The sequence below is a fragment of the Sapajus apella genome, unplaced genomic scaffold, assembly GCF_009761245.1.
Source record: "Sapajus apella isolate SASKATOON/1434 unplaced genomic scaffold, GSC_monkey_1.0 scaffold23, whole genome shotgun sequence".
Lineage (NCBI taxonomy): Eukaryota > Metazoa > Chordata > Mammalia > Primates > Cebidae > Sapajus > Sapajus apella.
Window position 1 is genome coordinate 2,467,043 of NW_022436963.1, and position 24,386 is coordinate 2,491,428.

The window sequence follows — 24,386 nt, forward strand, 5'->3', positions numbered from 1 at the left end:
TCTATTCATATCCTTCACCCACTTTTTGATCAGGTTGTTTCAACAAATGTGACAAAAACAAGCAATGGGGAAAGGAATCCCTATTCAGTAAATGGTGTTAGGAAAACAGGCTAGCAATATGCAGAAAACTGAAACTGGACCCCTTCCTCACACCTTATACAAAAGTTAACTCAAGATGGATTAAAGACTTAAACGTAAGAACTAAAACCATAAAAACCCTAGAAGAAACCCTAGGCAATACCATTCAGGACATAGGCATGGGCAAAGACTTCATGACTAAAATACCAAAAGCAATGGCAACAAAAGCCAAACTTGACTATTGGGATCTAATTAAACCAAAGAGCTTCTGCACAGCAAAAGAAACTATCATCAGAGTGAACAGACAACCTACAGAATGGGAGAAAATTTTTGCAGTCTATCCATCTGACAAAGGGCTAATAATTCAGAATCTATAAGGAACATAAACAAATTTGCAAGAAAAATGCAACTTGTTTTATTAACAAGGTCTTTTTGACCTGTATCTTATGCTGACTTCCTGTCTCATCCTGTGACTTAGAATGCCTAAACTCCTGGGAATGCAGCTCAGTAGGTCTCAGCCTTATTTTACCCAGCCCCCATTCAAGATGGGATTGCTCTTATTCAAATATATTTTCCTTCTCCCTTTTTTAAGGTTGTAGAGAGGTGAAGATCCATCTTCCGTAACTTACTTCTTCAGGCTGAATAGGAGTGGTGATATTCCTGCCTAACTACCAGGGTCTCTTGTATTCGGGGTAGAGAGGAGCTCAGGCAGAAAGCAATGGTATGCCGAGGGCCATTCATAACTCTCAGTTCCAACAAAAGCTGATATCTGGCAGATTCATACGTGTTCAATTTAAGAAACCATTCAGTAAGCTTATCCTGCATTCCTACACAAAGAGTAGGCCGGGCGCGGTGGCTCAAGCCTGTAATCCCAGCACTTTGGGAGGCTGAGGCGGGTGGATCACGAGGTCAAGAGATCGAGACCATCCTGGTCAACATGGTGAAACCCCGTCTCTACTAAAAATACAAAAAATTAGCTGGGCATGGTGGCGCGTGCCCGTAATCCCAGCTACTCAGGAGGCTGAGGCAGGAGAATTGCCTGAACCTAGGAGGCGGAGGTTGCGGTGAGCCGAGATCGCGCCATTGCACTCCAGCCTGGGTAACAAGAGTGAAACTCTGTCTCAAAAAAAAAAAAAAAAAAAAAAGAGTATAACAGCAATGTATTCCACAATAGTAAAGCAAAATAAATAAAATTATCTCAAGTAAACTAAGTAAGAAAGCTTTTCATTTCATGAACTGGGCAATTGTAGGAACCAAGCTGATACAGGGTTGCTAGCCGATCCCAGTATGTGCCTAGAATTAGAATATTGATCCAAATTTTTACACTACTCATCCTTCTGTTTCTTCTGAGCAGCAGTCAGCCATCATTGGTTGTTCACAGGATAGGCAGGGTTAGTCTAAAATGCAGAGAAAACTTAGAAACAGCTGATGAGACTAGAATCTAATAACAGGTATACCATAGTTCTTGAAACATAATTTTTTTTCTTCTGTCTTCCATTTTTACTAAGGACAAATCATAATAGGACCAGTTTGTTTGCAGAAATAAACCTTAGTCTTATACTTGGTCTGATTATTTGTTTAAAGTGCAGCAAGAGTAATTATTTTCACATATGCCTTCAAAATAGGCTTTGATGGAACTCTTTTGACAAGGAATCTCAGATAAGGCTTTTTTTTTTTTTTTAAAGCCAAGACCAGCCATGTGTTTGTATCCTCAAATACCTATGAATTTCGTAAATTCATCTCCTCTTGAGGTCTCAAGACTATTTGAGGCTCCTGGGCCTTTTAGAAAGTGACATTCTTTACTTACTGCAGGTCATAAATCCTGTACAGGGACTATGTAGATAAGGTATGAGGTCAGTTTTCCCAAGGGACTTTTATTGCTCTGTAAGTCAAGTTTGATTCCTTAAAGGAAAGCACACCATTCCATTCAAAGCTTTAGTAAAATAACCAGGCTCCACTGGTGTCCTGTTGCAAAAGAAAACATTCTTATTGTACTTATGCAAGTAACTATATTGCCATAAATTAAGAATACTCACAGATAGTTTTCAAATTCTGGAGAAATCAGGTAGAGAGAAACAAATATCATCAAAATTTTCTTCACAGAAACATACCTTATTTACTTGTTAATAGCTGTAAGTAGCTCAAAAGAAAAGGGTTCTTGACTCTGAAAAACAAAACAAAGGATCAGCAACATTTTAAGCAAAGTCAAAAAGATTACTTTGAGCTTTTATTAGTTTAGTCCATGCAGAAGAAGTCCTCTTGTACTTGATATTCATGAACATTTCAATTGTCCAGGAGAGTCCTGAAGGTTTTTCCTGCATTTTGATGTCACAGCCTCCTTATCAGAAACCTGCATTCAGGAGCACCTGTCAAAGGTCTATAGCTGACTATAAACCTTAGAGAGGTGTTTTTCAAGGGATCAAAACAAGAAAATGGTTGTTTTTGAAGAGGATCAAAATAGGAAAACAATTATTCATGGATGACCAGATTTCTTATGGAAACTCTATTAAAGCCACAAATGAGTAGAAGTTTTAGTTACTTCTGTGGCATACAAGAATTTACATAGCAATTATAATTATTAATAACACACTGTCATATCAGAATTATAGGAGTTTTTCCATAATTTTGAAACACACACCAATAACATTTACACAAATACAACCCAAAGAAAGCCAAACACCATTTCATATTTGACAATGCTTTTTGTATTATTTGTATACCAAATAAGTGGAATATGTCATATTTGGACCTTAGATGACCTAATAGCTAAAATGCTGTCAGAGAAAGTGATATTTTATAATTTAATTTTGGAAAGTTTGTCAAATATCAAAGATTTAAGACATTCGATATTATAAAATAGAATTCCATGTCACCATAAGTCATTTAGCCAAAATGATAACCCAAATATTTTAAAAAGGCAAAAACCTTTACTCATTAAGTGGGAAGACTTAGCTTTCTGAGGTGTCCTTTTTCTTTTCCTTCTTTCTCCTATAGTTATTCAAAAAGCAAACAAAAATCCTTCATTTTTTTAAATGTAACTGAAAACCTTGTTCAAGAGAGAAAGCCATATTTCACCCTTGCATTAGTGTACTATTAATGTCACACCCAATTCTTAAAACCTTAACAGATAATTTTATTCAGTGTCAATCACTTTGACCATAAGGTAAGATTCTCATAAACTTTCTTTATAACCCTTTACATATTTTTGTTAACGAAGGTAGATTAGTGCTCTAAGGAAACCCTGTTGTATTTTTATTCCATTGTTCACACACAAACTTTTTTTTACAAGATTTTCACAACTTGCACAAACCTTCAGCCATATCCTAAGCTTAAAACAATCATTTAACACTTTAGGCAAAAAAATTTGCCTCACATTCACATACCTTTTTATAATCTTTTACCAAAAACACATTTCACTTTTTTTACATGCCTTGCATGCAAAACTGTTTTTATTTCCCAAAGATTACTTAAGTCACATGAACTAAAAGGCATTACACTTTTTACTTTTCTGACAAAATATTTACGTGCTTATTACCTTTAAACCAGTTAATCAAAATCACGATCTTCAAACTTACCAGAAACCTGCATTTAAGAGTACCTGTAAAAGTTATATAGCTGACTATAAACCATCTTTTGAAGAGGATCATAACAAGACAACAGTTGTCCGTGGATGACAAAATTTCTTAGGATAGCCTCTATTAAAGCCTCATATCACACATACAATACATTAAAAATACGCAGACAGAAGAAGATCCAGTACTTGTAAGATTTTTCATTTGCCAGTTTTTAAGTTTCTTTTTAAAATGTGCAGTTTTTAGGGCCTAATAAGCAGGCACAAGTGGAACACAAAACAGATTAGCAAAACCCAAAATTAAGGGTTTCATTTTTATAGATTATGGATCCCCAAAAGAGAAACATTATGGAACAAGACAGTGCAATAATTTTACTGTGAATTTTATTGCAAAGCAACCCAAAGCCCATCAGCCCATTCTGTGATTAGCCCTTCCCCCATGGGAGTCTTATCTCTCCCATGTGGTGGGAGAGGGATATCTTCATGCCTTCCATGTGGCCGAGAGCATGCTTCTCTGATCCAAACATGCAAAGAGCCAGTATCCCCCCATAACTGTCAATAGTCATCACTAAACATATTTCCTACTTAAATATATTTTGGCTATTACACACCAAAATTCTCTCACAGTGTGAAGTAATTTCTGATACCCCCAAAAGGAAAAAACATCAGGTAACACAATGTAAAACAGAACAGATCCTTAGATTTTGAGAGGAATTTATCCACTTCTAATTCTTGGAGTTCCCATTCTAGAGGACAGTGTCCTCTGACAGCTCCACTAGGCAGTGCCCCAGTTAGGGGACTCTCTGTGGGGGCTCTTACCCCACTTTTGCCTTCTGAACTACCCTAGCAGAGGCTCTCCATGAGGGCTCCGCCCCTGCAGCAGACTTCTTTCTGGACACCCAAGCATTTTCATACGTCCACTGAAATCTAGGTGGAGGTTGTTAAACCTCAATTATTGTCTCTCCTTTATCCACAGGACCAATACCGCATAGAAGCTACCAAAGTGTGGGGCTTTCACCCTGTGAAACAATGGCCTGAGCTGTAACTTTCACCATCTGAAGCAATGGCCTGAGCTGTACCCTTAGCCATGGCTGGAGCTGAAGCAGCTGGGTCACAGGGCACCAAATCCTCAGGCCCACAGCAGGGGGGCCCTGGACCTTGCCCAGGAAACCATTTTTCCCTCCTTGGCCTCTTGGCCTGCGATGGGAGGGCCTGCCATGAAGGTCTTCGACATGCCCTAGAGACATTTTCCTCATTGTCTTGTGATTAACATTTGGTTCCTCATAACTTAAGCAAATTTCTGCAGCAGGCTTGAATTCAGTGTGCAACCTGACGATGTGGTAGCAAAGAAATACCCATTTTCTTTTCTACCACATCGTCAGGTTGCACATTTTCCAAATTTTTATGCTATGTCACCTCTTGAAAATGCTTTGCTCTTTAGAAATTTCTTCCACCAGATACCCTACATTATCTCTCTCGAGTTCAAAGTTTCACAGATTTCTAGGGCAGGGGCAAAATGCCTATAGTCTCTTTGCTAAATTATAGCAAGAGTCACCTTTATTCTAATTCCCAACAAGTTCCTTATCTCCATCTGAGACCACCTCAGCCTGGACTTCATTGTCAATATCACTGTCAGCATTTTGGTCAAAATTATTTAACAAGTCTCTGGGAAGTTCCAAACTTTCCCGCATCTTTCTGTTTTCTGAGCCCTCATTTCTAGGAAGTTCTGGAATTTTCCACATTTTTCTGTCTTTTTCTGAGCCCTCTAAACTGTTCCAGCCTCTGCCTGTTATCCAGTTTCAAAGTTGCTTCCACATTTTTGGGTGGAACCTATAGCAGAACCCTATGCTCTGTAGTACCAATTTACTATATTAGTCTGCTCTTGTGCTGCCATGAAGGAATACCCAAAACTGGGTAATTTATAAAGAAAAGAAGTTTAATTGACTTACAGTTCTGCATTGCTGGGGAGACCTTGGTGGAAAGCAAAGCAAGCACATCCTTCCTCATATGGCAGCAGGAGAGAGAAGTGCGAGCAAAGGGGAGAAAGCTCCTTATAAAACCTTCAGATCTTGTGAGAACTCACTATCATGAGAACAGCATGGGGGTAACCGCCACCACATTCAGTTACCTCCCACCGAGTTCCTCCCCCAGCATGTGGGGATTATAATTGAGATTACAATTCAAGATGAGATTTGGGTGGGGACACAAAGCCAGACCATATTAGTGGGGAAGTGGGTCAGGGGAAACTTCTGTTTTCTGTGTATTTATGTAGGATGATTGTGGATGGCCTTTCTGAGAAGATAACATTTGGGCAGAGAACGGTTAGAAATGAGGAAGGAATCCTGAGATACTCTAGGTGGAAGGGGTGTGGGGAGGGGAAGAACAGTCCAGAAATATGGTGCAAAAAGTATAAAGGTGCTGAGGCACTAACCTGCTTAATAAGTTGAAAGAATTGCAGAGAGACTATTTTGGCTGCAGTGGATGGATGGGATGGGGAGAAGCAGAGAGAGTGGTGGAAGTTGAGATCAGCAGAGGCTCTAATAAAGACTTTGGATTTTGTTTTGAACTGGGATGCTTTTGGAGAGTTTAGAGCAGAGGAGTAACTGAGGCTCAAAATTCTAAACTTTTGTTTTGGAATTTGAAGTTGATACCCAAGCCATTTCCAATAATTCTTTCATTTCCATACATTTGGGTGAAGTGGAAAAAGTCTGTGTTTCTTACAATCATGCTGAGTAAGAGTAACATGCCCCTAGCTTAGAACTTGGAGAGTTACAGCAAGTTACTGAGGAAAGGAAGAGCTGGTATTTATAGGTAGAAGGGATAGAAGACCAATAAAGAACTTTTGGAGGCAGTACTTGTTTAGCATTCCACAGAATTCAATTATATTTTTCTGACTTAAGTTAAAGTTAGACATAAATCTTTAAATTATAAACTTGAGTGTTGTAAGAATGCCTTCCTTTCTTTATTTTTCTACAAAAATTTATTTCTGAAAACATTAGCGTATAAAACTTTGCCTTAACCTTAAGTTCCTAGTAGTAATCAAACCAGCAGATGTTTTACTCACCATATGGGACTCTGATGTGTTCTTCAGTTAAATGCATATTATGACACTGAAATTGATGAAGACTCAGATAATCTGAACATCAAGGGGAGTTTCACTTTCTTTGCTAGTATTCTGAAATCTTGGAAAGTCAAGATATTAATGATGAAAATGAAAGGGGAGAATATATTTGCAAAGGTAGATTGTCCAGAGTTCTTGGACAATAGGTAAATTGACATTTGGAAGATACTTCATTGTACTAGTTCATTAACAACATATATTTCCTATTGATTCATAACGATTTTGGAGATATTTTGTTTCTTTGAGAGCTTGTGAAATTTTTTGGTTCATATGTAAGAAACATAAAAATAATGAGTTGTTCTTCCTTTTCTCTTTTCCTTACTGTCTTCAGTTCTTCTCAGTCATGGAATGGGTACATTTGGCAAAGCTTGTAGCAGAGTTTTGGTTTTAAGAAAAGGTGATGGCTGAAGTTCACTGAGCAGATTTCTCATGTGCATCTTACAATGGTGTCATTCCTTAGAGATGATCATGTGGTTTTGAAACTACTTAGATCAATCGTTGTCAGGGCTGGGGGAGGAGGTTGGGGAGGAAAATTGACTGCGAGAGAGTATGGTATCACATTTGCATTATCATTATGTGGTCTTAAATGTATCCACAGTATGCATTTAAGATTCATTCAGTGTCTTCTCATGGCTTGTTAGTTCATTTTTTTTTTTGTCACTGAATAACAGTTCATTAGATGGATGCTCCACAGTTTATTTCTTCACTCATCTTTTGAAGAATGACAACTTAGATGCTTTTGAGTTTTGGCAGAAATTATGATAAAGTTGCTGTAAATATCCATTTGTAGTTTTTTTTTTTTTTTTTTTTTTTGTGGATGTAAGTTTTGAATTCCTTTGGGTAAATATCAAGGAATGGATTGCTCAATCATATGTTTAGTTTTGTAAGAAACTACCAAACTGTCTTCCAGAGTGCCTTTGTACCATTTTGTATTTCTATCAACAGTTAATGAGAGTTCCTTTTGCTTTACATCTTCACCAGCATTTGGTTTGGGTCAGTGTTCTGGATTTTTGCCATTCTGATAAGGTATGCAGTGGTACCTCATTGTTGTTTTAATTTGCAATTGCCTAATAACATAATGATGTTGAGCATTTTCTGATATCCTTGTTTGTCATACTTGTATCATCTTTGGTGAGGTGTCTGTTTAGATGTTTTGCTTATTTTTTTTATTTTCATTTTTGGAGACAGAGTCTCACTCTGTCACCAGGCTGGAGTGCAATGGCACGATCTCAGCTCACTGCAACCTCTGCCTCCCGGGTTCAAGTGATTCTCCTGCCTCAGCGTCCCGAGTAACCAGGACTACAGGCACGCAACCACACCCAGCTAATTTTTGTATTTTTAGTCGAGACAGGGTTTCACCATGTTGGCCAGGATGGTCTGGATCTTTTGACCTCGTGATCCACCTGCCTTGGCCTCCCAAAGTGCTGGGATTATAGGCGTGAGCCACCATGCATGGCATTTTGCTTATTTTTTAGTGGGCTGTTTATTTTCTTATCATTGAGTTTTAAGAGTTCTTTGTATATTTTGGATAACATTCCTTTATCAGATAGGTCTTTTGTAAATATTTTTCTCCCAGTCTGTGGCTTGCCATTTTATTTTCGTAACAATGCCTTTCACAGAGAAGTTTTTAATTTTAATGAAGCTCTGTATATCAATTATTTCCTTCATTGATTATGCCTTTGGTGTTGTAGTTAAAAAGTCATTGCTCTACTCAAGGTTACTTACATTTTTTCTTATGTTATCTTGTTGGAGTTTTATAGTTTTGCATTTTACATTAAGGTCTGTGATCCATCTTGGGTTTACTTTTGTGACTAGGGTAAGGTCTGTGTGTAGGTTTATTTATTTTTTGCATGTGGGTGTCCCGTTGTTGCAGCACCATTTGTTGAAAACTCTTTTTTCCGTTTATTACTTTTGCTTCTTTGTCAAAGATCAGGTATTTATGTGGGTCTATTTCTGGATTCTCTATTCAGTTATCTGTTTGCCTAATCTTTCACCAGTATCATACTGTCTTAATTACTTTAGCTTTACAGTGTTTTCATTGCTTTTATCGAGGAGAGGCTTTTTGAAGAGACTTAACTCTGCCATACCTCCTGATGTCATTTTCTGTTATGTTTCTTAAAATACTGTAAAGTATCAAATTGGTAAGTTATCACAATTTTTCAAAAATAAATGGGGAAATTGAGACTCAAGGTGTAAAATGAGTTAATGAAATTTATTATTTCAGCTATTGTTCTAAATAGAAACAGGCTCATCTCTTTTGTTGTTTGTTATTTTTCAGGTGAAAAAAGTTGATTCTTTTTTTCTCATAGCTTTGTTATTTTAAAAGTTAACATGTGTGACAAACTCTTAACAGTAATCTCTCAATTAATTTAGAAACCAACAATCTCTTCTTTATCTTCCTTCTTTAAATATAACTCTTGACTTCCTCTCCTAACCACTGGAACTGCTTCCTTTTAAATTCAGATAAAGAGACTATAGAAGAGCTCTGAAAATAATACATTGAAATTGAGAAAAGTTGGCAGTAAAATTTTCTTTCTCTGAAAATTGTTTCTTATTGTGTAATTGAAAATTTTATTATTGTTGCTGTGTGTGAATGCTGAAAGGAAATAAATCAAGAAGGTGATCTGCACTAGCAAGGATGTTGACTTAAGCAGCTGGAAGGCAAAGAAATGAGAGTAGTGTTTAGTATACTGCATGGAAGATTGAAAGAGACCAGGAAACAGAAAGTCTGGGCTGTACTCCCTATCTGCCACGAAAAAGTGATATGATTTTAGTATTTCTCTGCCCCAATACCTTTATCTAGGAATTTTTGTGCTGTTGAATTACGTGTCCTTTGAAGTCTTTTCTAATTGCATTTTACTCAGTTGAAAGAATTTTATGTCTTGTGATAAAAATTAGAAATGTTTTATTCATTATAGAGTGTTCCTTTTGGAGTAAGCTACTAGGGCAACTCTAGATCCTAATGAAGCCACAGTGTGTGTTTTAAGGAAAGATGTGCACTTATCTCTTTCTTTCAAAAAATACTATTATGAACATGACAGTGTGATTTTAATATCCTCTTGTGCTTTGTTTTAGGTTGGTACAGAGGAGTTTCAACAAAGAAGCCAAACGTGAAGGTAACGAAAAGTTTATTGTTACCTTTTCTAATGTAGGAAAGAACTGCCTTATATGTTTGTTTGATATAACAACTCTTAGTGGTTCCTCTTTTAACCTTTTACAGTAGTCACAATGATTATTTCCATTACAAAACTGCAACAAACTCTTCTCTGTCTCAGCATATTAAAATGTTCCTTCTAAAAGGATAGGAAATGCAGACATGGTCATAGATGTGAAGCTTATCTTGAAAAAGCCTATTCAGGCTTTTAAATATTTTTTTCCTTAAGGTATTTGACAAACAGTAAATTGACTTATTCACAGGCCTAGTCCTGTGGAACCATATAATTAGATTAATATAATTATATATATATAATAATATATATAATTATGATTATAATATAACCATATAATTAGATGAATTATTTCTAAAATGCACAATGAAAAATATTTTCAAATAATTCAATTAGATATTTCTCTGATCATGTTATTGAAAATGAATTTAAATAATAATTATTAGTGTAGAATACCAATTTTATGTGCTACATTTTATGTTTATCACAATTAGTATTGATGAAACAAAATATAGTTTAATTAGCAGTTATAATACAATTAGAAATAATCTTCCCCAGTAATATAGTTGCAGATACTTCTTTCTGCATATTTTTCATGTAATTAATATTGTTAGCTTTTCTTATATATTTATGTAGCTTAATATTTGATGCAGTATGCTTTTCTTTGTATAGAAAAAATACCAACATTATCACTTTTTCATTCAAAAAGAAAATTGTTTAGAATTCTAATAATCAGTTTTGCCAGTAGAGTCATTCAGTTTGATTAGTTTTAAGGTAGTGATTATAAAGAAACAATATCTTTACATTTTAATGCCTCCCAGCTGTGGTTTCTCATTCTTGGCACTGTTGACATTTTGGGCCAGATTATTCTTTATTGTGGGAGACAGTCTTGTGCATTGTGAGATGTTTAGCAGAGTATATGGCTTCTACATACTAGATGTCAGCAACACTCTGTCCCTTAGTGTGACAACAAAAGAGGACTTCTGACATTGCCGAATTTGTCTTGGGGACAAAATGACCCCTGGTTGAGAACCACTGCTTATAGGTAATTTTTCTTATATTTCTAATTTTGAAATATATTTCATTAATGTTTATGTGGGAATAGTTTCTACTTGTAGTTTTTAAAATTTTGATTTAAAATTGTTGAAAATTTAGAACTAGAATAAATGAGGAATCTTATAGGTGAATAGTTGTAATTTTTGATATCACATGCTATGTATTTATTTTTAGTAATATTTGTGATCTTGGCCACCTCCCCATTACCTTATTTCCAATACAAGTGTTTGGAGATCAGTGCATAGACTGTGCTCATTAAAATTATTGTATGTTTGTGATATCAAATTGATGCAAAGTGTGTGGTTTGAAAACATTATTGAGACAGGAATGATGATACCCTTAAAATATTAAACATAACTGTTTTGATTATATCTTCCTACACAACAAAATACTCCAAAATTTAGTGGATTAAATTAACAAACATTTTCTCTCTCATGATTTTGTGGCTTGACTGGGTCAGCTGGGTAGCTAGTTATTCTGAGATGTGTGAGGTTACCTGTGGCAACAGTCAACTGTGGGCTCAGTGTCCAAGACATTTTGTTAGGAATGTCCAAGAGAGTTTACTCATATGTCTGGCATCTTGGCAGGGATGGCTGGAAGACTTGTCTTCAGCTAGACCACCAAGATAACCGGCCTTCTCTGTGTAGATTCAGGGTTTCTCTAATTCCATGTGGCTTCACATGGTTTCTCCAGCAAGTAATTAGAGTTTTATTTTAGAGTTAAGGAAGAGTACTTGGAACCTCATACTTAGTTCCAAATTCTCTTTCCTACAGAAAAAGGTTTTTGGATTCTGTGGGAGAGGACATTTTGTGATTACTCTTAGCCGTGTTTTCACAAGCTAAACAAAATAAGGAACCTAACTCATGCTACTTCAAAGAATGTTAGAGCTCTTTTTGTCTGATCATACTCCTTTAATTTCATCACTCTGGGGACTAATATAGTATTCAGAGATTGTATATTTTGGTAATATCTCTATTCTAGAATCTTAGGTTATAGCATTTATTAGCAACATGTGTCTATATATTTTTTAATAACTTGTATCTTTATCCTTAAACTTAAAAAATATGGAAAGACAGTATTACTGAATTTCATTCTGTGTCAGTGATTTATGGAACCAGTTATTTAATGTTTGTAAAATATAATCATTTAGGGATACAACATACTTAAAATGATACAAAAATAAATGCATTTCTGTATATCCTTTATTTGTGCTAATGTTATGGTCCTACTATGCTTGATCTTAGCCAGAAAGCTAAGAAGTGATCTTATTTCAGTCATAATAAGTAAAACTTTTTTTTTATAGGTTTTTCATAGCTATTAGTGGTTAAAGGAAAAAATAAAGATGACTTATTAAAGTTTGTCTTTAGTTATGTATGATTTATACTAATAATAAAGTAAAACACAAAATAGCTGAAAATAATATCTGAACTAGACAGTGAATATAGTATTTTATTTATTTGTTTGTGAATGAATGAGATTGAGTGTCATCCAGGCTGGAGTGCAGTGTCATGATTATAGCTCACTACAGCCTCGAACTCCTGGGCTCAGGCTGTCCTCCTCCCTCAGCCTCCTGAGTAGCTGGAACTACAGGAGCATACCACCACACCCAGCTAATTTTTTTCCCCCCACTTTTTGTAGTGATGGGGTATCTCTGTGTTGCCCAGGCTGGTCTTGAACTCTGGAGCCCAATCGATGCTTCTGCCTCAGCCTCCCAAAGTGCTAGGATTACAGACAGGAGCCACTGTGCCTGGCCAGCAAACAGTTCTTCGTATAAAAGTTTTTTAAAAATTTGCAAAGCTTAATCTTTTGTTCCCTGTATTATTTTGTAGTAAAATGTTTAGAAGGAAAAACTGGAACAAGTAAACTCAGTGAATGTTTATAGAATTCTTCACCCCAGGTCCACAGAACATACATTTTTCTCAGTATCATATTACACCTATTTTGAAAGTGACCACATAATTGGAAGTAAATCACTCTTCAGTATTTGCATAGCACTTCACAGACTTAAATGAAATATTAATTGGCTGTTTGTTTGTTATTTTCTTCCCTTATTCTTTCCTGTCTTTGCTGTTAAGCACAATTATCGGCATAAAAGAGGTTTTTAATACCTATTTTTAGATTGCATTACAGCCTGGGCAATAGAGCAAGACTCCTGTTCTCTCTCCCCCTTTCTTTCTCTTTCTTTCTTAAAAAAAAAAAAAAAAGGAAAAATGGATGACTATTAAATATTCTTTCTGTTATGAGTACATATTAAAATTTTACAGTTTAAGAGAAGCATGATAGGCAGGAAATATAACTAAATTTTATGTTAGATGATTTTAAGAATGATAGTTTATTGTCTTTTCATTTTTTGAGGACTTTGTTTTTTCTGCATACATTTGTATAGTAGAACTTACTTTGGTTGTATAATTTTAGAGACCAATTTTATAATTCTAGAGACCAAAGCAAGGTTTTGAGACATAGTGTTGTGTTCCATTGGTGAAATGCCATGTTATGCATTTGTTAGAGTCATCGAAATATTAACTTTTGGCCAGGCACGGTAGCTCTTGCCTGTAGTCCCAGCACTTTGGGAGGTCCATACATGGGGATCACTTGAGGCCAGAAGTTGGAGACCAGCCTGGCCAACATGGAGAAACCCTCTCTCTATTAAAAATACAAAAATTAGCCTGACTTGGTGTTGCACTACTGTAATCCCAGCTACTCGGAGGGCCGAGGCAGGAGTATCGCTTGAATTTGGGAGGTGGGGATTGCAGTGAGCCGAGATCTCCTGGACAACAAAGGGAGACTCTGTCTCAAAAAAACCCCAAAACCAAACAACAACAACAACCACCACAAAACTTAAGAGCATACATGAAGAATTAAAGAATAAGAAATAAAATTGAGAAAAAAAGACGGTACTCGATTTTAATTTCGTGCTTTTTATAAAATATGTGCTCAAGAGGAATAATGAAATTTGGTACAGTTTATATTTACTTTCATTTTGTGAGTTCAGTATCAGCTATTACACAATAGTTGTGAACAGGATGCGTAGCATTCTGTGAGATAGGAACAGGGCCTTCTAGAACATTTTGCACAGCAAAAAAGTTGCAAGACGTGTTCAGGGAATAGTAAATGTTTTAAGCTGGGTAAGGCATAGTGCAGGAGAGTGATGAGTGATGGATGGTTAAGGCAGGAAAGGTATCAAATCGATATATTTAGAGTTATATGCCAAAGAAATCTAAGGAATTTAGACTTTGGCAACAGGAAATCTGTCAAATAATAGAAAGAAAAATCAGAAAAGGGGAAAAGTTATTGGGGTAACAGTCTATGATGAATTACATTTTGATGTGCTGCTGGAACCTCATCTCTAGTGAAAATATAAAAACTAGCTGGGCATGGTGGTGTATGCCTGTAGTCCCAGCTACTCAGGAGGCTGAGGCAGGAGAATTGCTTGAACCCAGAGGCAGAGGTTGCAGTGAGCTGAGATTGCGCTACTGCACTCCAGGCTGGGTGCCAGAACAAGACTCCATCTCAAAAAAAAAAGAAAAAAAAAAAAAACCACCATTATTGTGAGGTTGTCTAAGTGTTTTAGTAGATCTAGAGGTACTTATTTTAGGAATCTATGTGTTTCAGTGTTGAATGCATATATATTTATGGTAGTTATGTCTTGTTGAATTGAACCTTCATCATTATGTCATGCTCTTCTTTGTCCTTTTTATTTATTGTTGTTGATTTAAAGTCTGTTTTATCTGATATAAGAATAGTAACCCCTGATCTTTTTTGTTTTTCATTTGCATGGTAAATCTGTCTTCAGCCCTTTACCTTGAGCCTATGGGTATTGTTACATTCATTGTTCTTTATTTTTGTCTGGATGAGCTTGAAAACTTTTTTTTTTCCCTCTCAAGACAGGATCTTGCTCTGTCACCCAGGCTAGAGTACAGTGGTGTGATCATGGCTCACTGCAGCTTTGATCTCCCAGGCTCAAGTGGCCCCTCCACTTTAGGCTTCTGAGAAGCTGGGACCACAGGCACATACCATCATGCCTGGCTAATTTTTTAATATTTTTGTAGAGGTAGGGTCTTGCCATGTTGCCAGCTCTGGTCTCAAATTCCTGGCTCAAACAGTCTTCCTGCTGCAGCCTCCCAAAGTGCTGGAATTACAGATGGGAGCCATGATGCATGACGAAAAAAACCAGTATTTAAACTCTGACATTCTTCCTTCTGCTTGGGTCAGTCTACTGATAACACTTTCAATTGTATTTTGCAATTCTTTGAATTTTGAATTCCAGAAGCTCTGATGGATTTCCTTTTAAGATGTTTATTTCTTCCGCCATTGCTTGAATTGCTTTAGAATTTTTTTTGTGTTGACTTTTAACCTCATTTTGGATTGTGTTGAGCTTCCTTACAGTCCGTGCTTTAAATTCTTTATCTGTCATTTCTGAGTCTCCATTTTGTTTAGGGATCATTGTTGGAGAGGTTGTACAATTCTTTGATGGTATCACTATATTGATATTTTTCATGGTGCCAGAATTCTTGCCCTGGTTTTTTCTCATTCAGAGACACTAGGACTTCTAATTTAAAAAATTATCTATCTCCTTCAGTTCTGCTCTGATCTTAGTTATTTATTGTCTTTTGCTAGCTTTTGAGTTTTTTTGATCTTGCTCCTCTAGCTCTTTCAATTTGGATGGTAAAGGGTCGATTTGAAGCTTCTGATAATGGGCATTTATTGCTCTCAGTTTTCCTCTAGACACTGCTTTAAATGTGTCTCAGAGATTCTGGTACATTGTGTCTTTGTTCTTGTTGGTTTCAAAGAACATCTTTATTTCTGCCTTTATTTCATTGTTTATTCAGTCAGCATTCAAGAACCAGTTGTTCAGTTTCCATGAAGTTTTGTGGTTCTGAGTTAGTTTCTTAATGCTGAGTTCTAGTTTGATTGCATTGTGGTCTGAGAGACTGTTTGTTAGGATTTCCGTTCTTTTTCATTTGCTGAGGAATGATTTCCAATTACGTGGTCAATTTTAGAGTAGGTGCGATGTGGTGCTGAGAAGAATGTGTAGTCTGTGGATTTGGGGTGGAGAGTTCTGTAACTGTCTATTAGGTTTGGTTTGTCTAATTCTGAGTTCAAGTCCTGGATTTCCTTGTTAATTTTCTATCTTGATCTGTATAATATTGACAGTGGAGCGTTAAAGTCTCCCACTATTATTATGTGGGAGTCTAAGTCTCCTTGTAGGTCCTTAAGAACTTGCTTTATTTATCTGGGTGCTCCTATATTGGGTGCATATGTATTTAGGATCGTTAGCTCTTCTTGTTACATTGATCCTTTTACCATTATGTAATGTCCTTCTTTGTCTCTTTTGATTTTTGTTGGTTTAAAGTCCATTTTATCAGAGACTAGGATTGCAACTCCTGCTTTTTTTTGCTCTCCATTTGCTTGGTAAATCTTCCTCCATCCCTTTATTTTGAGCCTGTGTGTGTCCTTGCACATGAGATGGGTTTCCTGGATTCAGCACACTGATGGGTTTTGGGTTTTTATCCAGTTTGCCAGTGTGTGTCTTTTGATTGGGGCATTTAGCCCATTTACATTTAAGGTTAATATTGTTATGTGTGAATTTGATCCTGCCATTTTGATGCCAGCTGGTTGTTTTGCCCATTAGGTGATGCAGTTTCTTCATTGTGTCCATGATCTTTACCATTTGGTATGTTTTTGGAGTGGCTGTTTCTTGTTTCTTTCTATGTTTAGTGCTTCTTTCAGGAGTCCTTGTAAGGCAGGCCTGGTGGTGATGAAATCTCTCAGCAATTGCTTGTTCGTAAGGGATTTTATTTATCCTTCGTTTATGAAGCTTAGTTTGGCTGGATAGGAAATTCTAGGTTGAAAGTTCTTTTCTTTAAGGATGTTAAGTATTGGCCCCCACCCTCTTCTGGCTTGTAGGGTTTTTGCTGAGAGATCCACTGTGAGTCTGATGGGCTCCCATTTGTGGGTAACCTGACCTTTCTCTCTGGCTGCCCTTAGCATTTTTTTCGTTCATTTCAACCCTGGTGGATCTGACGATTATGTTACTTGGGGTTGCTCTTCTTGAGGAATATCTTTGTGGTGTTTTCTGTATTTCCTAGACTTGAATATTGGCCTGCCTTGCTAGGCTGGGGAAGTTCTCCTGGATAATATCCTGGAGAGTGTTTTCCAGCTTGGATTCATTTTCTCTGTCACATTCAGGTACAAATGCAGATTAGGTATTTTCACAGAATCCCATATTTATGGGAGGCTTTGTTTATTTCTTTTCACTCTTTTTTCTCTAATCTTGCCTTCTTGTTTTATTTCATTGAGTTAGTCTTCCGTCTCTGATATCCTTTCTTCTGCTTGGTCGATTTGGCTATTGAAACTTGTGTAAATACTTGGCAAAGTTCTCGTGTTGTGTTTTTCAGCTCCATCAAGTCATTTATATTCTTTTCTAAACTGTTTTTTCTCATTAGTATTGCGTCAAACCTTTTTTCAAGGTCTTAATTTCTTTGCATTGGGTTAGAACATGTTCTTTTAGCTCAGAGAAGTTTGTTATTAACCACCTTCTGAAGCCTGTTTCTGTCAATTCATCATACTCATTCTCCATCCAGCTCTCTTCCCTTGTGGAGTTGTGATCCCTTGGAGGAGGAGAGGCGTTCTGGTTTGGGGTGTTTTCATCATTTTTGTGCTGGTTTCTTCCCATCTTTGTGTGGATTTATCTACCTGTGGCCTTTGTAGTTGGTGATTTTCAGATGGGGTCTCTGAGTGGACGTCCTTTTTGTTGATGATGAAGTTATTTCTTTCTGTTTTTTAGTTTTCCTTTTAACAATCAGGCCCCTCTGCTGTAGGACTGCTGGAGGTCCACTCCAGACCCTGCTTGCCTGGGAATCACCTGCATCGGCTGCAGAATAGTAAGGGTTGCTGCCAGTTTCTTCTTCTATTATCTTTGTCCCAGAAGGATACCTGCCAGATGTCAGCCTGTGCTCTCCTTCATGAAGTGTCTTTGGATATACAGGGGTTGGGGAGCTGCTTGAGGAGACAGTCTGTCCCTTATAGGAGCTCAAGTGCTGATCTGTGAGCTACGTTGTTCTTTTCAGAGCTGCTGGGAAGGTACATTTAAGTCTGCTGCAATGGATCTCATAAATTCCTTTTTTCCCAGGTGCTCTGTCCTTGGAAGGCGGAGCTTTATTTATAAGTTCCTGACATGCTGCTGCCTTTTTTCAGAGATGCCCTGCCCAGCAAGGAGATAGTCTAGTCACAGTCTGCCAGCAGAGGCGTTGCTGAGCTATGGTGGGGTCTGCTCAGCTGCTGTGTGAACTTCCTTGCAGTTTTGTTTACAGAGGTATAGTTAGAAGTGCCTCAGTAATGGGGTACTGCCTCGGTAGTGGCGGACTGCTTTGGTAGTGGTAGACTGTCTCGGTAGTGTCGAACTGCCTTGGTAATGTTGGATGCCCTTCCCCCCATAGAGGTGGACCATCCCGGGTCCAGCTGCACTTGTTGTGAAACTCTCAATCCAGAGGGTTTCAGAGTGCTGGTCTTTGTTTTAATGGGACCCACCAAGCCACATCACCTGGCTCCCTGTGTCAGTCCCTTTTTTTCAGTCGAATGGTTGGCTCTGTCTCCCAGTCATTCCAGGCACTAGTTGAAATGGCCACCCAGATTTGTTTGAGTGTTTGTGTGGAGACCTCCTGTGCCAGATGAAACAGCAGTGCTGGAAACTTGTGGTGCTTTTCAGCCCATGAATCTCCTGGTCTGTGGGTAGGAGTAAGTCGTTTGGAAGTGTGGTGATCACTCGCACTCTGTGTTGTTGTCACTGGGAACTGCACTCCAGAGCTGTTCCTATTCAGCCATCTTGGATCCGCCCTCAGGTTGTGTGTTGACTCTTGATTGTTTATTTTGTTGTGTAGAAGCTATTTAGTTTAATTAAACTCCATTTGTCTGTTTTTTTTTTTTTCATTATTTGCTTTTGAGGTCTTAGTTATAAAATTATAATTATTCTCCTAGGCCAGTGTGTAGAAGTTGTTTCCTCCCTTTCCCCTCCCTCCTGTCTACTTGCCACCCCTCCCCTCACCTCTGCCTCTCCCTCCCCTCCCTTTCCTCTCCCTTTCCCCCGCTTCCTCTACCTTTTTAAAAAAATTTTGGTGAACAAGGTCTTGCCCTGACATCCAAGCTGGAGTACAGTGTTGCCATGATAACTCATTGCAGCCTTGAACTCCTGGGCTCAAGTGATATTTCTGCCTCAGCTTTCAGAGTTTCTTGAACTACAGATGAACACCATCACAACAGCTATTTTTTTGTTTTGTTTTTCATTTTGTGTTTTTTTTCCCATTATTCATTTCACTATGTTGCCCAGGCTGGTCTTGAGCTCCTGACCTCAAGTAGTCCTCTTTGTCTTGGCTGTCCAATGTGCTGAGATTACAGATGTGAGTCACTGTGCTGGGCCTTTTCTATGTTTTCTTCTAGAATTGCTATAATTTCAGATCTTACATTTAATTTTTAATTCATGTTGAGTTAACTTTTGTATGTGGTGAGAGAGATCTATTCAGCATCATTCTTCTGCATAGGGCTAGCCGGTTTTCCTAACACCATTTATTGAATAGGGTGTCCTCTTTCCATTGTTTACTTTTCTCAACTTTGTCAAAGATCAGTTGATTATAGGTATGTGGCTTTATTTCTGGGTTTTCTATAATATTTCATTAATCTATGTGTCTATTTTTGTACCATTGCCATGCTGTTTCATTACTATAGTCTTATGTAGTTTGAAGTCAGGTAATGTGATGCTACCAGGTTTGTTCTTTTCGCTTTGTATTACTTTGACTATTCAGGTCCGTTTTTGGTTTTAAAGATAATTTTTCAGTTATTTTCTTCTAATTCTGTGTAAAATGATGTTGGTAATTTGATTGAAATTGTGCTCAATCTGTAGATAATTTTGGGCAGCATGGTCATTTTAATGATATAGATCTTTGAATTAGCATTGAATGTTTTTCCATTTATTTGTGTCATCTGTGATTATTTTCATTAGTGTTTTGTAGTTCTCCATGTAGAGATCTGTCACCTCCTTCATTAATGTATTGCTAGGTATTTTATTTTATTATTTTATTTTATTTTTGTGACAGTTGTAAATGGGATTGAGTTCTTGATTTGGTTCTCAGCTTGAATGCTGTTGGAGTATAGACATGGTACTGGTTTTTGTACATTGATTTCTGTATCCTGAAACTTTACTGATATAATTTATCAGGACCAGGAGACTTCTGGAGGAATCTTTAGAATTTTTTAGGGTTAGGGTCACGTAGTAAGTGAACAGATAATTTGACTTCTTTTGCTATTTGGATGCATTTAATTTCTTATTCATTAATTTTTTCTTTAACTTTTAAATCCAGGGATATATGTGCAGGATGTACAGATTTTTTATATAGGTAAACATGTGCCATGGTGATTGGCTGCACAGATCATCCCATCACCTGCATATTAAGCCCAGCATCCATTAGCTATTCTTCCTGATGCTCTCCCGCTCCTTACACCACCCCTGACAGGCCCCAGTGTGTATTGTTTTCCCCCATGTGTCCATGTGTTCTTATCATTCACCTCCCACTTGTAAGTGAGAACCTGCAGTGTTTTGTTTTTTGTTCCTGTTTTAGTTTGCTGAGGATAATGGCTTCCAACTCTATCCATGTCCCTGCAAAGGACATGATGTCATTCCTTTTTATGACTTTTTATTCCATGGTGTATATGTATCATATTTTTTCTAATCCAGTCTATCATTGATGGACATTTAGGTTGAGTCCATGTCTTTGGTAATGTGAATAGTGCTGCAACAAACACGTGTGGATGTATTTTTATAATAGAATAACTTGTATTACTTTTGGGTATATACCCAGTAACTGGGTTGCTGGATCAATTAACATTTCTGCCTCTTGGTCTTTGGGGAATCACCACACTGTCTTCCACAATGGTTGAACTAATTTACACTCCCACTAACAGTGTAAAAATCTTCTTTTTTCTCCACAACCTCGCCAGCTTCTGTTGTTTTTTGATTTTTTAAATAATAGCCATTTTGACTGGTATCAGATGGTATCTCATTGTACTTTGGATTTGCCATTCTTTAGTGATCAGTGATGTTGAGCTTTTGCTTTTTCCATTTGTTTGTTGGCTGAATGAATGTCTTTTGAGAAGTTTTTGTTCATGTCCTTTGCCCACTTCTTAATGGAGTTGTTTTTTTCTTGTAAATTTGTTTAAGCTCCATGTAGACTCTGATATTAGATCTTTTGTCAGAGAAATAGATTACAAAAATTCTGTAGGTTGTCTGTTTATTCTGATGATAATTTCTTTTGCTGCGATGGCCTTTTATTTCTGTCTCTCATCTGGTTTCTCTAGCTAGGAATTCCAGTAATATGTTGGATAGAGTGGTGAGGGGGGACATTCTTGCCTTGTTCCAGTTCTTAGGAGTGCTTTCAACTTTTGCCCATTATGATGTTGGCTGTGGGTTTTTCATCTATGGCTCTTAATATTTTGAGATATGTTCATCTGATGTCTAGATTGTTGAGGGTTACCATGAGGGAGGTTCGATTTTGTTGAATGCTTTTACTCCATCTATTTGAGACGATCATATGTTTTCTAAAAAAAAAATTTATGTGGTAAGCCACATTTATTGATTTGCATGTGTTGAACCATCATTGTATCACAGGAATCAAATCCTTTTGATAGTGATGAATTATCTTTTTGATGCACTGCTGTATTCAGTTTGCTATTATTTTGTTGAGGATTTTTGGATCTATGTTTATAGGGTATATTGGCCTATAGTTTTCTATTTTTGTTGTGTCCTTGCCAAATTTTTGTTCAAGGATGATAATGGTTTACTAGAAGAGTTACGGAGGAGTTCCTCCTTGATATTCTGGAATAGTTTTAGTAAGATTGGTGGCAGCTCTTCTTTGCATGTCTGGTAGAATTTGGCTGTGAATTTGCCTGGTTCAGGGCTTTTTTTGTTGGTAGATTTTTTATTACTGATTCAATTTTTAAATATGATATTGGTCTGTTCAGGGCTCCAGTTTCTTCTTGATTCAATCTTGGGAGATTGTTTTGAGGAATTATTTATTTTCTCTAGTTTGTGCACATAGAGATGCTCATTATAGTCTTTGAGGATCTCTTCTGTGTCTGTGGTTTCTGCTGTGGTAATGTTACTTTTACTGTTTCTGATTATGCTTTTTTTTTTTTTTTTAATTGAGATGAAGTCTTGCTCTGTCACCCAGGCTGGAATGTACTGGCATGATCTCGGCTCACTACAACCTCCACTTTTCAGGTTCAAGTGGTGCTCCCACCTCAGTTTCCCAAATAGCTGGGACTACAGGCATGCAACACTATGCCTGACTAATTTTTGTATTGTTTTGTAGAGATTGAGTTTCACCATATTGTCCAGGCTGGTCTCAAACTCCTGAGTTCAAGTGATCCACCTGCCTTGACCTCTCAAAGTGCCGGGATTACAGACATGAACTACTGTGCCTGGCCAATCATGCTTTTTTTGAATTTTCTTTTTTGTTTAATATAGCTAATGTTCTATCAGCTTTGATAATCCTTTCAAATAATCTACTTTTAATTTTTTTGATTCTATGGTTTTTGGTCACAGTGTTCTTTAGTTCTGCTCTGATCTTTGTTATTTTTTTCTTACACTGACTTTGGTTTGATTTTTATTTTTCTAATTTCTTTAGATGCAATGTTAGGTTGTTAATTTGTGACATTTCTTTCATTTTGATACAGGCATTTAGTGATAACTTTTCTGTTAACATTTCTTTCCTGTATTCCAGAAGTTTTGGTATAGTGTGTCCCCTATTTTCATTGCTGCAGTCTTTTTTTTATTTCTACCTTATATTTACTATTTACCCTAAAGCCATTCAGGAACAAGTTGCTTAGTTTCCATGTACTTGTGTAATGTTGAGAGTTCCTCCTGGCATTAGTTTCTAATTTTATTCCACTGTTGTCCTTGAAGGCCCTTAATATGATTTTGAGTTTTTTTGAATTTATTGAGACTTGTTTTATGACTGAGCATATTGTCAAATTTTTGTTTTACTCTCTTTTTTTTTTGCAAATCTCTTTTATGTCTTTTAAATTTTTTTTATTTTAGATTGGGGAGTACATGCAAAGGTTTGTTACATAGGTAAACGTGTTGTAGGGGTCTGTTGTACATGTTATTACATCATGCAGGTATTAAGCTCAATACCCAATAGTATCTTTTTTGTACCCTCCCTCCTGTCAGTCTCTTCCCTCAAGTAGACCCTAGAGCCTGTTATTTCCTCCTTTGTGTTCGTAAGTTCTTATCCTTTACCTCCTACTTATAAGTGAGAACATGCAGTATTTGGTTTTCTGTTTCTGTATTAGTTTGCTAAGGATTAAAGCCACCAGCTTCATCCATGTTCCTGCAAAAGACATGACGTCATTCTTTTTTATGGCTACATAATATTCCAAGGTGTATACATACCATATTTTCTTTATCTAGTCTGTCATTGCTGAGTCATATGGCAGCTCTTTTTTAAGCTCTTTGAGGAATTGCCTGCTTTCCATGATGGTTGAACTAATTTATACTTTCACCAACACTTTCTTGTTCCTTTTTTCTCCACAAGCTTGTCAGCATCTGTTATTTTTTAACTTTTTATTTTATTTTTATTTTACTTCAGCTTCTGGGATACATGTGCTGTATGCAGGTTTGTTACATAGGTATACATGTGCCATGGGGGTTTGCTACACCTGTCAACCTGTCATCTAGGATTTAAGCACCACAAGCATTATGTATTTGTCCTGATGCTCTCCCTCCCTTTGCTCCCACCACCCGGCAGTCCCCCGTGTGTGATGTTCACCTCCCTGTGTCCATGTTGTTCTCATTGTTCGACTCCCACTTAACAGTGAGAACATGCAGTGTTTGATTTTCTGTTCCTGTGTTAGGTTGCTGGTAATGATGGTTTCCAGGTTCATCCATGTACTACAGAGGACATGAACTCATCCTTTTTTTATGGCTGCATAGTATTCCATGGCATATATGTGCCATGTTTTCTTTATCCAGTCTATCACTGATGGGCATTTGGGTTGGTTCCAATTCTTTGCTCTTGTGAACAGTGCTGTAGTAAACATATGTGTGCATGTGTCTTTATAGTAGAGGATTTATCATCCTTTGGGTATATGCCCAGTGATGGGATTGCTGGGTCAAATGGAATTTCTATTTCTAGGTCCTTGAGGAATCGCCACACTGTCTTCCACAATGGTTGAACTAATTTACACTCCCACCAACAGTGTAAAAGTGTTCCTATTTCTCCACATCCTCTCCAGCATCTGTTATCTCCAGATTTTTTAATGATCGCCATTCTAACTGGCGTGAGATGGTATCTCAATGTTGTTTTGATTTGCATTTCTCTGATGACCAGTGATGATGAGCATT

The 24,386-nt window shown here is 37.1% G+C and overlaps 1 protein-coding gene across 2 annotated transcripts in view; it reads left to right on the forward strand.

Annotated features, from left to right (window-relative positions):
• The window catches only part of DOCK3 (dedicator of cytokinesis 3), a 664,292-nt gene that overhangs the window by 167,793 nt on the left and 472,113 nt on the right, over nucleotides 1–24,386 (forward strand). For both annotated transcript variants that reach the window (XM_032290004.1, XM_032290005.1), the window contains exon 3: nucleotides 9,846–9,886. In XM_032290004.1, coding sequence (XP_032145895.1) covers nucleotides 9,846–9,886 — 41 coding nt within the window. The remainder of the gene's footprint in view (nucleotides 1–9,845; nucleotides 9,887–24,386) is intronic.